Below are 14061 nucleotides of genomic sequence, written 5' to 3'. Positions count from 1 at the left end.
AAAAATGGAGTTTAGAAAACTCACCTTTGGGGCTCAAGAGATGGCTCAGCGGTTAAGAACACTGGCTGTTCTTCCAGAGGACCCAGGTTCAATTCCCAGCACCCACACAGCTGCTCACAACGGTCTGTAACTCCAGTTCCCGGGGATCCAACACCCTCACACAGACATACATTCAGATGAGACACTAATGCACATAAAATGAAAATAAATCTTAAAAAAAGAAATAAAATACATTTAAAAAAAAGAAAAATCACCTTTAAAAAACATGGCATATCTGAACTTTTAATTAATTTTTTAAAAAGCGTTTGAGTTGGTTTCAAGTATGAAAACGTTCCCGGCAAAAGTGTCTGAAAACAAATACATCTTCGTCAGTAACTCAGGCTTCACACAGCTTATGCTTTCTAGAATTTGAAATGGAGAGACTCTACCAAAAATCTTGGAACAAGTGTGAGAAAGAAAGCGTGCCCTTTCCAGCCTCTCTCCGTCAGCAGCAGCAGATCTGTGACCCATGACCAGTGCCCAGACAGAGCTCCGCATGCCTGTTTGGCTTGGTGCTAAGTTGAACTCACTCATGCTACCTCACTAAGTGCTTACAACAATCCAGTGAGATCAAACAACTGTTATTATCCCCACCAGATGAAGAAACAGTGGGGTCACCCAGGGGCACGGGGCAAACGTCCCCCCCAAAACCATAGCCCTGCCATGCTGAAAACAAAGCCACCTGCGTTTCCAGGAGAGGAAATGGCACGTTACAGCATCTGAAGGTGTGAGCAGAGGAGAGGTCTATACAGTTTCTGGTGGCCAGAGGGATCGGAATGGAGCGAATCCCCAACCACTGGCAGCCTGACATTTCAGATGTTCAGTAACCTATGGTAGATGATGCTGGTAAGACAGGACACATCAGTCATCTCGTATTGCAGCAATATGGATTCCCAGAACTAGACAAAGTACCCAACACTGGTGACGGTAGCTGCAGCCCTGACTGTGTGTACCAAGGTACATCTTAACCAGGCACCAGGAAATCCAGTGCGTACATGGGCTTGTGGTACCCAGGCAAGCCTTATGTGAACCATCCATCCAGGGTGGATGGCCCCTGGTACTCCACTGCCCTGTGCAAATGAAATGCTCATGGTCCTGAAGGAGGAGCATGAGTCTAGCAGGCCGAGCCTGTGACTCCAGTCATCAGTGGTTTTAGCTACTAGCATTTTATGGCATTTATACCATGGAGCCCTTTACATGTCTCATTTCACGACAAGCTGTATGTGTGCCTGCCACAGAGGATGCTCAGGGAGGCCTACAGTCAGACTCTAGGATCCATGGATAGATAGCGCTGTCTGGGTCTGAGTCAGCTAAGTGGCCTTGGCTACATAAAATGGATTATTAATCCCAGAGAATCGTCTGCCTAGAAAACAACAGTCCCATCCTGGATCCTCTAGGTATTAGGTATTTTCTAAGCAGGCTCAGTGTACTTGGATTCCCTGTGCACATTTGCATTTGTTTTTTTGGAGAGTCTCTGAAGCTTGCCTTTCAACTTAGCTTCCCAGGGCCAATGGGAGAGTGCCTGGATTCCTTCCACAGGAGGAATGCTCCACAGACCCTATCATTTTCCACAGGGCCTGGGACTCCCAGAGGGCAGGCTTTCTAACCCAGGCTGCCTCACTTTTCTGTTCTCTTTCCAGGAAGCTATACAACACAAGTCCTTCTTTGGGCCAGAAAGGAAACTGGAGTGTGGGGATATTGATGAAGCATTTAAAATGGTTGACCAAATTCTTGAAGGTAAAACTTTCTTTAAAATTGAGCAGCAGGGAAACTTTCTGGGCATGTCTAGTTTAGGAATTCCCTTGCCTTCTAGAAACCATCCCACAGCCTCAGTGGATGCTGCTCCTGGAGAGCAGATAACTTGCTCATACCGCCTTTCCCTGTGGCTCCGATGTGTGTGTGTGTGTGTGGGGGGGACTCACAGGTCAGGTAAGGAACCCAGAAACAGGGCATCTTCTCATCCACCCCCAGCCTGTCCTGGTTCTGTGGTTCCCTTCTCATTGTTGAAGGATGTTTTCACCAAATACAGAATTCCCAGTTGACTACACTAGAAAAGTTTTGACCCACTTCCTCCGGCCACCATGGCTACTGGGGAGAAAGAATAGCGTCTTCTTACAAGTGCTTTTCCCTTGCAAAGCAGGCACTGACCAAGATATCTGGCTGCTTTCAGGATAGGATTTTGTTTTGTCTAGTTCTTTTGAAATTCAACCATGCTGAGTCATGCCAAAGATTTCTTTGGATTTATCCAGTTTGGGGGTCACTCAGCTTCTTAAATCTGTGGGCTTATATCTTCTGCCAAGTTCGGGAAATATTCAGCCACTACTTCTCAAATATTTGATTTTAGTGACACAAGCGTCAGATCCCTTTTCTTGGTCACATGGTTTATGAGAATCCATTTTTTTCTACTCTATTACATTTTTTAGATTGGCATATTTTTATTGTCATTATTGTTATTATTTATTATTATTATTATTATTATTATTATTATTATTTGGATTTTTTTCAAGATACAGTTTCTCTGTGCAGCCTAACTGTCCTGGAACTCACTCTGTAGACCAGGCTGGCCTCGAACTCACTGAGATCCACCTGCCTCTGCCTCCCGAGTGCTGGGATTGAAGGTGTGCGCCACCACCGCCCGGCTGCTTTTATTGTTCTTCTTGTTCATTAATCACTTCTGCTCTTGATTCCACCCTGTTATTGAGGCCATCCATTGAACTTTTAAAACTTTTGATTTTGCGTTTCTCTGTTGCAGAATTTCCTTTTGACATTTGTATATCTTTCTTTTGTTAAGATTCTACATTTTGATTATTTTCCATGGAAGCATTTTTATAATAGCCGCTTTCACGTATCAGGTGACCCAAATATTTGTGTTTGGTCTTTTCTCGTTGAAGTTGAGATTTTCCTGGTTCTTGGACAGATGAGTGACTTTTTATAGACTCTGGAATAGTTGGAATACTAGATTACAGTAGTGGGGATCTTAGTAATGTCTCCTGTACTGGAACTGACCCGGTGCAGGTGGACAAGAGGGAGCGGGGACGGTACCTTGTCACTGCCCCATGAGAACAAAAGTGCAGATTTCTCATTGGGATCATTGACATGGCCCAGCAAGGAGTTGGGGGGCACTCAGGACATCCTGACATGGGTGGGAGTCTGGGCTCCCCTCTTAACCTCTGTAGGTCGGGGTGGGGCTCCAGGTCCTTCTGTGCTGTCTGGTTGGTGTCGACTGATTCTCGGCTAAAGGGATTGTATTCCTAGACGCCTCTCCTTAGGGTTCTTTGGCTTTCATGAGGCTGTTTGCTTTTCCATAGCTTCAAAATGAATTATGCAGCCAGCAGGCATCTTTTGGTGTCCTCTTGGCTGTTGAGACACAAGGAGGAAATGAGAAAGCCCTGGCTTCTCAAGCTCATAGTACCTAGTTCATGAGAACAGTTGGGAAACGCTATTGGAAAAGACGTGGCGAGGCGCTAAACCCGCTAAGTCAAGAAGACCATGAGGGGAGGAATTAAGAGAGAGGAGAGTGTGGCGAGGTCAGAATCACCCAGAGATCCTACAAAGAAGCAGCTTTCACTTGCCTTTGTAGGGGGGGTGAGGTTTTTACTTTGCCTGTGGGTGTTTTGGGATTTCTGGCACACATGAGGTGCATGATAGCAGTAATTCTGAAAGCCAACTGCTGGTAGGATGCCTTTACTCGTATGCTGAAGTCCCTACTCACTCTGATTTTTATCTCTACCTTTCAGTGACTTCTGTCAGTCTGCAGTGTGTGTGTGTGTGTGTGTGTGTGTGAGAGAGAGAGAGAGAGAGAGAGAGAGAGAGAGAGAGAGAGAGAGAGAGAGAGAGAGAGATATTAATGGATTTATTTGGGGGATAATATACAAGAAATAGAAATACAATGTGGGAGACTCATACAGAGAAGGGTTGCCCTATTATATGGGGAATGAAGGAAAAGGTCAGGGTTTGTTGGTGAAGAAAAGATTATCCAAGCTCTATCCTAAGAAAGCCCAGTGACTTTGTCAGCATCAGTGGAGGGACTCAGGTACATTCTGATTGGCATGTGTCAGTATTTGGTAGATAAGAATTAGAATCTGGGCTGGGCCGTGGTAGCACACGCCTGTAATCCCAGCACTAGGAGGCAAAGCCAGGCAGATGTCTGTGAGACCAGCCTGGTCTACAGAGTGAGATCCAGGACAGGCACCAAAACTACACAGAGAAACCCTGTCTCGGGGGGAAAAAAAATAGAACCTGGGAGTTACAAGTAGGCCCTTATCGCTTTGGGTTGTGCTTGGGAGATAGTTTTGGAGTACATATACACAGTTAGAAATCCTAGAATGAATGACTCCATTTTTCACAGTTAACTCTCATACTTCTTAGATCAGTTTGCATTTAAGGTTCAGGTGACTAGATGTATTTAGTGGGAGGAACATAATATTCCATCTCATCTTGGAACTACAAGTCTCCTGTCACAGAATTTTGACTCTAGAAACTCAGATGTCTTTCCTTAGGGCTCTGGCTGCACACACTGACAGGCATGAGATTCCCCTCCGCAACTCCGCTTCCAACCTGAAAGCTGAATGTTGGTGTTCGTCGCCCTTCACTGTGTGTGGCTTCTCTGTGTAGAGCTCACTCGGTGGAGTTTCTGGGTCATGAGTCAACGGCAGTGGGTGGGAGAGAGTGCCTGGTTTTTCCATCAGCTTTTGACATCTAAGTATTCTCCTGACAGGTGAAATACACATAGGAGGTCAGGAACATTTTTATATGGAAACCCAAAGCATGCTGGTTGTTCCCAAAGGAGAGGATGGAGAAATTGACATCTATGTGTCCACACAGTTTCCCACATACATACAGGTAACATGGGGTCATTGATGAGGGGACGTGGCTAAATGGTTTCTGCCAGCAAAATGTACCAAGTACAATTACAGGCAAAACAACGTAGTACGTACTAAGAGCCATATTAAATTGGATATTGACAGCCATATAGTTTCCTAACTTAGGAGAGGGTTTTTTATTAAAGTAGAGAGTAGTCTTTGTTTGTGGATCCATAGCTTCAAAATAAATTATGCAGCCAGCAGACATCTTTTGGTGTCCTCTTGGCTGTTGGGACACAAGGGGGAAATGAGAAAGCCCTGGCTTCTCAAGCTCATAGTACCTAGTTCATGAGAACAGTTGGGAAACGCATTTGGAAAAGACGTGGCGAGGCGCTAAACCCGCTAAGTCAAGAAGACCATGAGGGGAGGAATTAAGAGAGAGGAGAGTGTGGCGAGGGTCAGAATCACCCAGAGATCCTACAGAGAAGCAGCTTTCACTTGCCTTTGTAGGGGGGGTGAGGTTTGTTACACGGTGGAGGAGAGGCTACCCCTGGGGGTTCCACGGCACAAACACCGCTCACCCATTCACCTGCCTGCCTCTTCTGAAAACGTCACTTGCCTGTGTCCCATGTCTCAGGCCACTCACATGCAAGGATGGAGATGATGCCTGTCTGAACTGGTCCAAGCATCGAGGTCAAAGTCAGGGAGCAAAGCGAAGGGATCCGGGAGCAGTGGGGGGGGGGGGGTGCCCAGGAGCCAGAGGAGGAGTGTGTGGATGTGAACAGCCACACAGGAAGGTGGACCATCAAGAGGGACCAGATAATTGCTGTCCCACAGCTGTTCTGTTCCATTCCCTATGTGACAATGGGCCATTTATCTTGGGCTCCCCCTCCATCAAAGCCAGTTGTTAAGACAAAACGATCTATAAATATTAGAATGGAATATAAGTATTCCAAAAGAGGAACCCATATCCTGGGAAGACCAATTGGTCAGTATTCACAGTAACCCAGAAAGGACATGAAAGGTAGAGACAGGCAAATAGAGAAGCTTAGAGGGCCACGACATCTTACTGTTTCAGGAAACATCCCTCGAGGGATTAGTTCGGGAAGGATACTCTGGCTGAGGTTCTGGCTGGCACTTTCACTGCTATAGAAAGAACTAGTTACTATTAACAGTGGTTTGGCAATGTCATTCTAGTCTAATATCCAGAAGCATGGTTTCGGGTAATGGTAAGGTTATTGGACATTTTCCTCTCTGTCATTTATCATAACCACATGAACCTCATGGCTTATATATCATATTCAACATTATGGAATCCAATTGTGTAAATGTTGTGACACTCAGGAACAGTCTTCCTGCTAAGCTTGTGGGTATGACAGTGATACCCGTAAGTCTTGCTGAAGATGGGCCAGATTAATGAAAACTGTTATTGTTCACAGGATATAGTTGCCTCTTCCTTGAAGCTCTCGGTCAACAAGGTCATGTGTCACGTACGGCGTGTTGGCGGGGCATTTGGAGGAAAGGTGGGCAAAACCAGCATCATGGCAGCCATCACCGCGTTTGCCGCCAGCAAGTAAGTGAGAGAGATCTGTTAAATAAATGAAATCTTAATAGCAGCACTTGTAATGAGAAAGAATCCAGGCTAAGGTTATATAAGATCACACATTACCAACCAACATACAAACAGGATGCCAGCTTATGAAACTTTTGTCTTTTGTTGTCAAGCTAAGTAAGAACCAAAATAAGTATCAGTTACTGAAAAATATGATGAAAGCCATTGTAAAAATATTACAATACTTGGGCTGGGTGGTGGTGGCCCACACCTTTAATCCCAGCACTCAGGACACACAGGAAGGTGGATCTCTGTGAGTTTGAGGCCAGCCTGGTCTACAGAACAAGTTCCAGGTCAGCCAGGGCTACACAGACAAACCCTGTCTTGAAAAACCAGAATAAATAAATAATAAACAAGCAAAAATGAAATATTGTGATGCTTGGAAAGTCAACAGGAACAGGTCCTGAGTGGGTGGGGTTACTTGTCCCAAGCACTGAGAGTTTGAACTATAGGCTTATAGATCAGATATGTAACCTGCTTATCTCCCAAAATCATCCTTCCTCCCCCCCTTCTCTCTCTTTCCTCTCTCTTGAATTAAATAGATACTTTTGGGGTTAAGCTTACATTTATTTAGCTTACTGGTTTTAAAGGAGGATCTCAAAACCTCGCCATAGGAAATGCCTTTGGGGCCGCCACGCCACACCCGGAAGGCGTAATATCGTTGCTGAATAATAGCTAGCTCACTTCCTTGCTTGTCTCCTCCTTCCTTACTCTCTGTCTCAGACATGGCCGTGCAGTCCGCTGTATTCTGGAACGAGGAGAAGACATGCTCATAACTGGAGGCCGCCACCCCTACCTTGGGAAGTATAAGGTGAGCAGAAGAACGAATTGAGGAAGGATTTGTGTTGCAAATGGAGCGTTCTACAAATGCAGACGGCAGTGTCTGGCTGCTCTGCTGGGGGAAGAAAAATCACATCAACAGATGTGTCTTCATCAGTGCCTACTGCTGTGGTGAAACACCAAGCAACTAGGGAGAAAAGGGTTTATTTCACCCACATTTCCATATTACAGTCCATCGTTGAAAGCGTAGGGCAGAAACTCCAGCAGGGCAGGATCCTGGAGGCAGGAGCCAATCAGAGGCCATGAAGGAATGGTCTGTTCTCCAAGGTCTACTCAGCTTGCTTTCTTATAGAACCCAGGACCACCAGCCCAGGATGGCACCACCCACAATGGGCTGGGCCCTTCCCCATCAATCACTAATTAAGAAAATACCCTACAAGCCTGCCTACAGCCCCATCTTATAGAGACATTTTCTCAATTGAAGTTCCCTCCTCTCAGATGACTCTAACATGTGTCAAATTGACATAAAAAATCAGCCAGGACAAAATGGCGGTCTGTCTTTCTACTTCTTGTGCCTTGGTTTAATTACCACACGGTTCAGTGAGATTTCCTGCTTTGCTCAGAGATGTCAGTGTGAGAGAAAGTACCAGCTAGAATTGTGCATTGCAGAGTGAATAATTGGAAAGCCTGTGACTGCGTATGTCCATGAAAGTAGATCTGATAACCATTCTTTTCACACATAAAAGGTAAAAATAGAAAAACGCCTATAACAATAGTGCTATATGAAATTGCAATTATTTGCAAATGGTTCCTCATTTTTAATATATCAAGCGTATCTTGAAAAACTGTGACCCAGAAATTACTAGAAAAGTTTCTATAGTAGAAAATAATTAACTTTTTGCCTTTTAAAAGACTATTTTACATTTTAAATTTTTCTGACAGCTTTAACAAATAACCCAAATCTCTCAGGATCTGAGACCTTTATTATGTTATTTCGCATTTAGGTAGCAGCTTTGTAGCCCGCATAGATTGGGGAGGGAGAACCTGCTCCAATCATTCAGGGCCTTGTTTCTCTAATGGCACCTTTATCTTTTGATACTGTACTCTCTAATGTTGTAACCACTAGGTGCAGACAACTATTGAAATTCACATTTAAATGAACAAAATACAGTTAAACTAAGACGATGTTCTACAGTTGCGTTAACAATATTTCAAGTTACACAGTGGCCACCTGTCGCTGTTGACTACCATATTGCACATGTAGACATGGAATATTGCATCATCCCCGAGGGTTCTACTGGAGCCCTATACAGGGACTCTGAGTCCACCACAGAGCCATCTACACAAGGCCATAGGCAAAGGCATACTCATGTGGATGATTTATCAAGTGTCAAACCTGTATGTTGTGGGCCTGGCTTCTGTCCAAACATCTTTGAGACTGACTTTGCCACCTAGCTGTGGGGATAGCTAGGAAATGGAGTCTTGTGTGCCCAGATGCCAGCCGAGGGGAGGCTAAACGCCCCAGAATAACGACTTTAAACTTGGCCTCACACAGAACAGCGAGACTAAGTCGATTGTTGATAAGTCATGTACCATAACTGGGTAAGTACTTACGGGAGGCTCATGTGACTGCTGCAGACAGGATGACCTGAGAGTGTGAAGATGAGCAGGTGGCCGCAGAAGGCGGGATGAATACAGACAGATAGCAGTTGAGTTGAGACATGGTTGGAGGATATGGAACAGATGAGCTCGAGAGTGTACTGTAGAAAACAGACTAGTATTTGCTGAAAACCTTAGAACCGCATGATGAATAAGGCCACAGAACACAGCCTGGAGATTTCTAAAAGAAAAAAATTCTGGAATCAGTGAGTACTCTGGAAAGAAAACGATGATCTTGTTTGTGTTAAGTGTTGGGGGGAAAAATGAAAACAGGACATTGAAACAGAAATACCCTTCACCTAAATGTGCCTTTATTAAAAAGACCGGACCATAGGTACAGAGGTCATCACCATGGCAGTGATGTTCAGTGACAGAGAGAAGTGTGAGGACAAGAAATGAGATTAATATCTGTATAGTATTGTCGATAATTTATCTAAAGGGCCCTTGCTTCATGTTGATCATCTGCTTCTACTTCCACACATTACCTGATTAATTTCCATGTCAAAGATAGCCGGAGAGCTAACACAGTATACTATTCACTTTTCCTGGGGCTGTGATAAAACACTCTAAAATAAATTTAAAGGAATAAGGATTTATTTTGATTTGTAGTTAGAGGGTTCTGTGCATCATGGAGGCAGTCAAGGCGACAGGAGCTGCTCACATTGCAGCACACACACAGAGTCAGGAAGAAGAAAGCCGTGAGAACTGTGCTCAGCTACTGGTCTCCTTTGATGCAGTCGAGGACCTAAGCCAAGGGGATGGTACCTGTAGGTAGAGTTTTCCTGCCTGGCCCACAGTCAGGGCAAATCTCTCTCACCTGCCAGTCCCACAGCCACTCAGACCCGACCAAGTAAACACAGAGACTTATATTGGTTACAAACTGTATGGCCGTGGCAGGCTTCTTGCTAACTGTTCTTACAGTTTAAATTAATTCATTTCCATAAACCTATCCCTTGCCACATGGCTCGTGGCTTACCAGGATCTTCACATGCAGCTTGTCATGGTGGCGGCTGGCAGTGTCTCTCTGACTCAGCCTTCCACTTCCCAGCTTTATTCTCCTCCTTGCCCCGCCTATACTTCCTGCCTAGCCAATGGCCAATCAGTGTTTTATTGATTAATTAGCAACACATTTGCCATACATCTCACAGCAGGTACCACCCACCTTTAGGGTTGGTCTTCCCACTTTAGTTAACCCAATCAAGATGATCCCACCCAGGGATGTCCAGAAACCTGTCTCATAGAAATTCTAGATCTATTGAACTGATAATTAACACTGACTACCACACAGTGTTTTCTAAGCCAGCTCCATATCCAAGAAACAGCTATCAAACCTCACTCCATGAAGCCTTTCCAAACTATGACTAAGCGAACTTTATATGGACTTGACCTCTTAAGCCAGTATCAACAGTCAGTTCTCCCTCCCTCCCTCCCTCCCTTCCCCACCCCCAGGCTGGATTCATGAACGATGGCAGAATCTTGGCCCTGGACGTGGAACATTATTGCAATGGAGGGCACTCTCTGGATGAGTCATTGTGGGTAAGTGTATTAAAGGAAGTTTTCTTTCTCCAAAGAGTGTTACATAAAATGATTCGACCAGGAACTATACACTCTTTACGTAACATTTACTGAAAGTATGGAGACTCTCACTGCAGAATCGCATAGAGTTACTCCCTGAAAACCACAAGTGAAGCCCAGAGACCCTGGCCAAGCTCATGTCTGTGTTTCCTCTCTGTGCTTCCCATACCTAGATGTGAGCACTAGACCAAGCTTTCCAAGCTTTGGCCCTGTGGATATTTTCAATTGTGTAACAGGGGCTACCCTGTGCATTGTGAGATAGTCACCAGCATCCTTGGCCTGTAGATGTCATTAGCATGCTACCTCCCAATCTTAGCAGCCAAAACTATTTCCAGACATTGCTAAATATCCACATTTGGTAGATGAAATGATTTCTTCTGGTTGAATATCCATGCATTAAAACAGATACCAGAACTCCTTTTAAAATTTCTACACTATTTATGCTTGGGAGCTATAAACATATCCAAGCATTCTGGAAATAGTTGGAACTTGGAAAAAATGCATTTGCTTTAAAGTGTGAAAATTAAAGGTAATAATTGAGAAGAATTCAAATCCTTTCAAATTATCTTACAGCAAAATATATTTAACTAGGGTATCACATCTTCGAGCGTTTTTTGCTGAGATGTGAAGAGGGATGCTGTTTCCAGCCTGGTTTCATTGTGAGGTGTCTGCACGGTAGGACATGCACAGAAGGCTGAGGTCTTCTCACATCCATTCTGGGTTTCTCCAGGTGATAGACATGGGACTTCTGAAGATGGACAACACTTACAAGTTTCCCAACCTACGCTGCCGGGGCCGGGTCTGCAAAACCAACCTCCCATCCAACACAGCTTTGCGTGGGTTTGGCTTCCCTCAGGCAGGGCTCATCACCGAAGCCTGCATCACAGAAGTGGCAGTCCAGTGCGGCCTGCCCCCCGAGCAGGTAACCCTCTTCGAGTCTCGCACATGAAAGATGTTGACTATCTGATCTGGGAATGCTTGGGATGATTCGGGTTGAAGAATTAGAGAGGGCGATCCAGAGAGTAAATCATTTGCCTGAGTTTGCCCAGTCAACCAGTTAAGACAGTCAGGAACCAAGTGTAGTGGTCCTTGTCTTACTCATGCTCCACCTTAAAAAAACTGGGAAGCACTATTTTTAAGAGTGTGATTTTCACCTGGTTAGTGAGAAGTTCCCATTAGTTGCGTTTGTATTGTCATTGTGTATTGCTATAACAAAATGTCTGCATATATATATGTGTGTGTGTGTGTGTGTGTGTGTACATACATATGTATATATGCTTACATATACATGTGTGTATATGCATACATGCACACACACTTGAGGTCTGTTTGACTCAGACTTCAGAAGTCTAGGGCCATGGTGCTGACATTGGCTTGGCTCTGATGACTGTGCAGCAGCAACTGACATTGTTGGATCTTACCCAGAGGGGTCACGTGGCAAGACAGGAGGTTGGAGAAAGATCTGGCAATCAGACTCACTCTTTGCCAGTAACTCAGTCTTCCGGGAAGTAACCAGGGTCTCATGAGAAGTACTGAGTCTCTGGAGAGGACATCACCTCTTGCCCGGCCTCACCTCTGAAGCCTTCACCATCTTAACACCACTATACTGAGAAGCTCACGGCAGATGTCCCTGTAGTTGGGCGAGAAACCACACCCAAACCACAGCAGCGGTGTAGCCACCATTACCGCCGGACCCCTTTCCTTGTTTCCCTAGCATCTCGGGGAAGCGGTCACAGGTCTATCATTTCAGTCATTAGGTTGCTCAGCCTCAACTTCATTCATTAGCAAAGGTAATTCCCTCCCTGGCGCCTCTTCCCACCCAGGTTCTAGCAGAGTTAGGTAGGGAAACACGCTGTGCTGTCTACCCCTCTTTCAGCCTCCTCTGTACTGGGGCAGGGAAATCAAAGGATGAAAAGGGGTACCCAGGAAAACACACACACACACACACACATGGATCCTGGAAGAAACTCATGAGGCTTCACCCTGCCTTGAGGGACTTTTAATGGTTGCCGACGGCAGGGCATATGGCTTTCTTCAGTGTTGTAGACACTAGTCAGTTGTGCATGCTTCAGAAAATAACCTCTTGCCCATGTCTACACAAGCAATCATAATTACATATAGTTGCTCGTACACACCAAAAAATGCACAGGTCGGGGAGCTTGGGAAGCAGAAAGGTTTCAGTGGGACGGAGATGGGGATGGGGTGGGGATGTAGGTGGGTGGGGGCGGGGGATACTAAAAATGAAAATGGGTAATGGAAACAATTAAAATGCATTGTACACATGCATGAATCTCTCCAATAATTTACAAAGTAATCTCATGTGTTCTTCCTCCTAGCCATCAGTTACATTTAAACAAATACCCCTGCTGGTTGGCTTTGGGAGCAAGTGGTCCTGTCTCACCATAGCATCTAAATAACCCAGGCTGCATAGCCCGGGCATCTTTCAACAGATGTCCACAAATACAAGAACCAAGAGTCGGGAACATACCTGGGCCATACTGAGATACATGGAAATAGAGGCCAAGGATTCCATCCTATAATCTTGCACAAGAGTAGCATAGAAACAAGAGAGTCTGGCATAGTCAATGGGTTCTGAGTGGAGGACAAGAAAGATGTCGTGCTTTGAGAATGGCTTTAGCAACACTTAGGCGGAATGTAGGTTGGCCCTTTCAGGAAGGGCAGAAGTGGCGGACAAGACTATGCCTTCTGAGCTTCCCCTCACTTCTTAATCTCCTCTCCTTTGGTAGGTTCGAACCATAAATATGTACAAGGAAATCGATATTACCCACTACAAGCAAGAGCTCAGTGCCAAGACCCTCATTGAGTGCTGGAGAGAATGCATGGCCAAGTCTTCCTACTCTCTGAGGAAAGCAGCTGTAGGAAAATTCAACGCAGAGAATTCCTGGAAGAAGAGGGGGCTGGCCATGATTCCCCTGAAGTTTCCTGTGGGTGTTGGCTCAGTAGCCATGGGACAGGTCAGTTCTTGAAACACAGGTGGGGCTGTCACCTGGCAGAGGCCTGGGAACGAAGGTACTGAGGAACTGTCCCCCGCATTGGATTAGCCATAGGATGGCACTGCCCTGTGTCCAACCCCACCCAGGTTGTGCTCAGCAAAGCCTGTATGACTCTGGAACACGGGAGCTTGTCTGCTTATACCCCCACTGTGGGCAGAAGCATTCTTGGTGGGAAGTGGGGGAACTGTGATTTACTCCTGGCTGGTGCTAAGCAGTTTCGATAACTGCTCAGGGGCCTGGATGTTCATGTTGTCCAGTAAGAGATTCCTCCTCCAGCCACTGTGACTTCGTGTTTCTAGACATGAAGTAGAAATGGGAAACTGTGGGGCACCGGGGGCCCTATTGCCTTGCTAGGTAAGGGTCAACTAAACCTAGAAGAGAAAATTATTTAACTATTTAAACACAACTTTTAGGAATTGGTTCTCCTCATAACTGTTAAGAGGGAAGACTGTGAAGTATTGCTGTAGCTCCTTTAGCTGACTAGAGAAGCCTTTGCTTAGCTACTAAACCTCACTTACTGTTTCCGCCTCTGGTTTTGAATGAAACTTGTGTGTACTCACTGGTGAAGGACTGCTGTGTT

At 45.3% G+C, this 14061-nt stretch overlaps 1 protein-coding gene across 1 annotated transcript in view; it reads left to right on the top strand.

Annotated features, from left to right (window-relative positions):
* The window catches only part of LOC131923197 (aldehyde oxidase 1), a 65172-nt gene that overhangs the window by 32943 nt on the left and 18168 nt on the right, over positions 1-14061 (top strand). Inside the window, exons 20-26 of the mRNA XM_059278135.1 lie at positions 1680-1776; positions 4757-4881; positions 6281-6414; positions 7177-7264; positions 10342-10428; positions 11198-11389; positions 13215-13442. Of these exons, the coding sequence (XP_059134118.1) occupies positions 1680-1776; positions 4757-4881; positions 6281-6414; positions 7177-7264; positions 10342-10428; positions 11198-11389; positions 13215-13442 (951 nt within the window). The remainder of the gene's footprint in view (positions 1-1679; positions 1777-4756; positions 4882-6280; positions 6415-7176; positions 7265-10341; positions 10429-11197; positions 11390-13214; positions 13443-14061) is intronic.

Source organism: Peromyscus eremicus, chromosome 13, assembly GCF_949786415.1.
Source record: "Peromyscus eremicus chromosome 13, PerEre_H2_v1, whole genome shotgun sequence".
In the NCBI taxonomy this organism is placed as follows: Eukaryota; Metazoa; Chordata; class Mammalia; order Rodentia; family Cricetidae; genus Peromyscus; species Peromyscus eremicus.
This window is presented reverse-complemented; position numbering and strand designations above follow the sequence as displayed.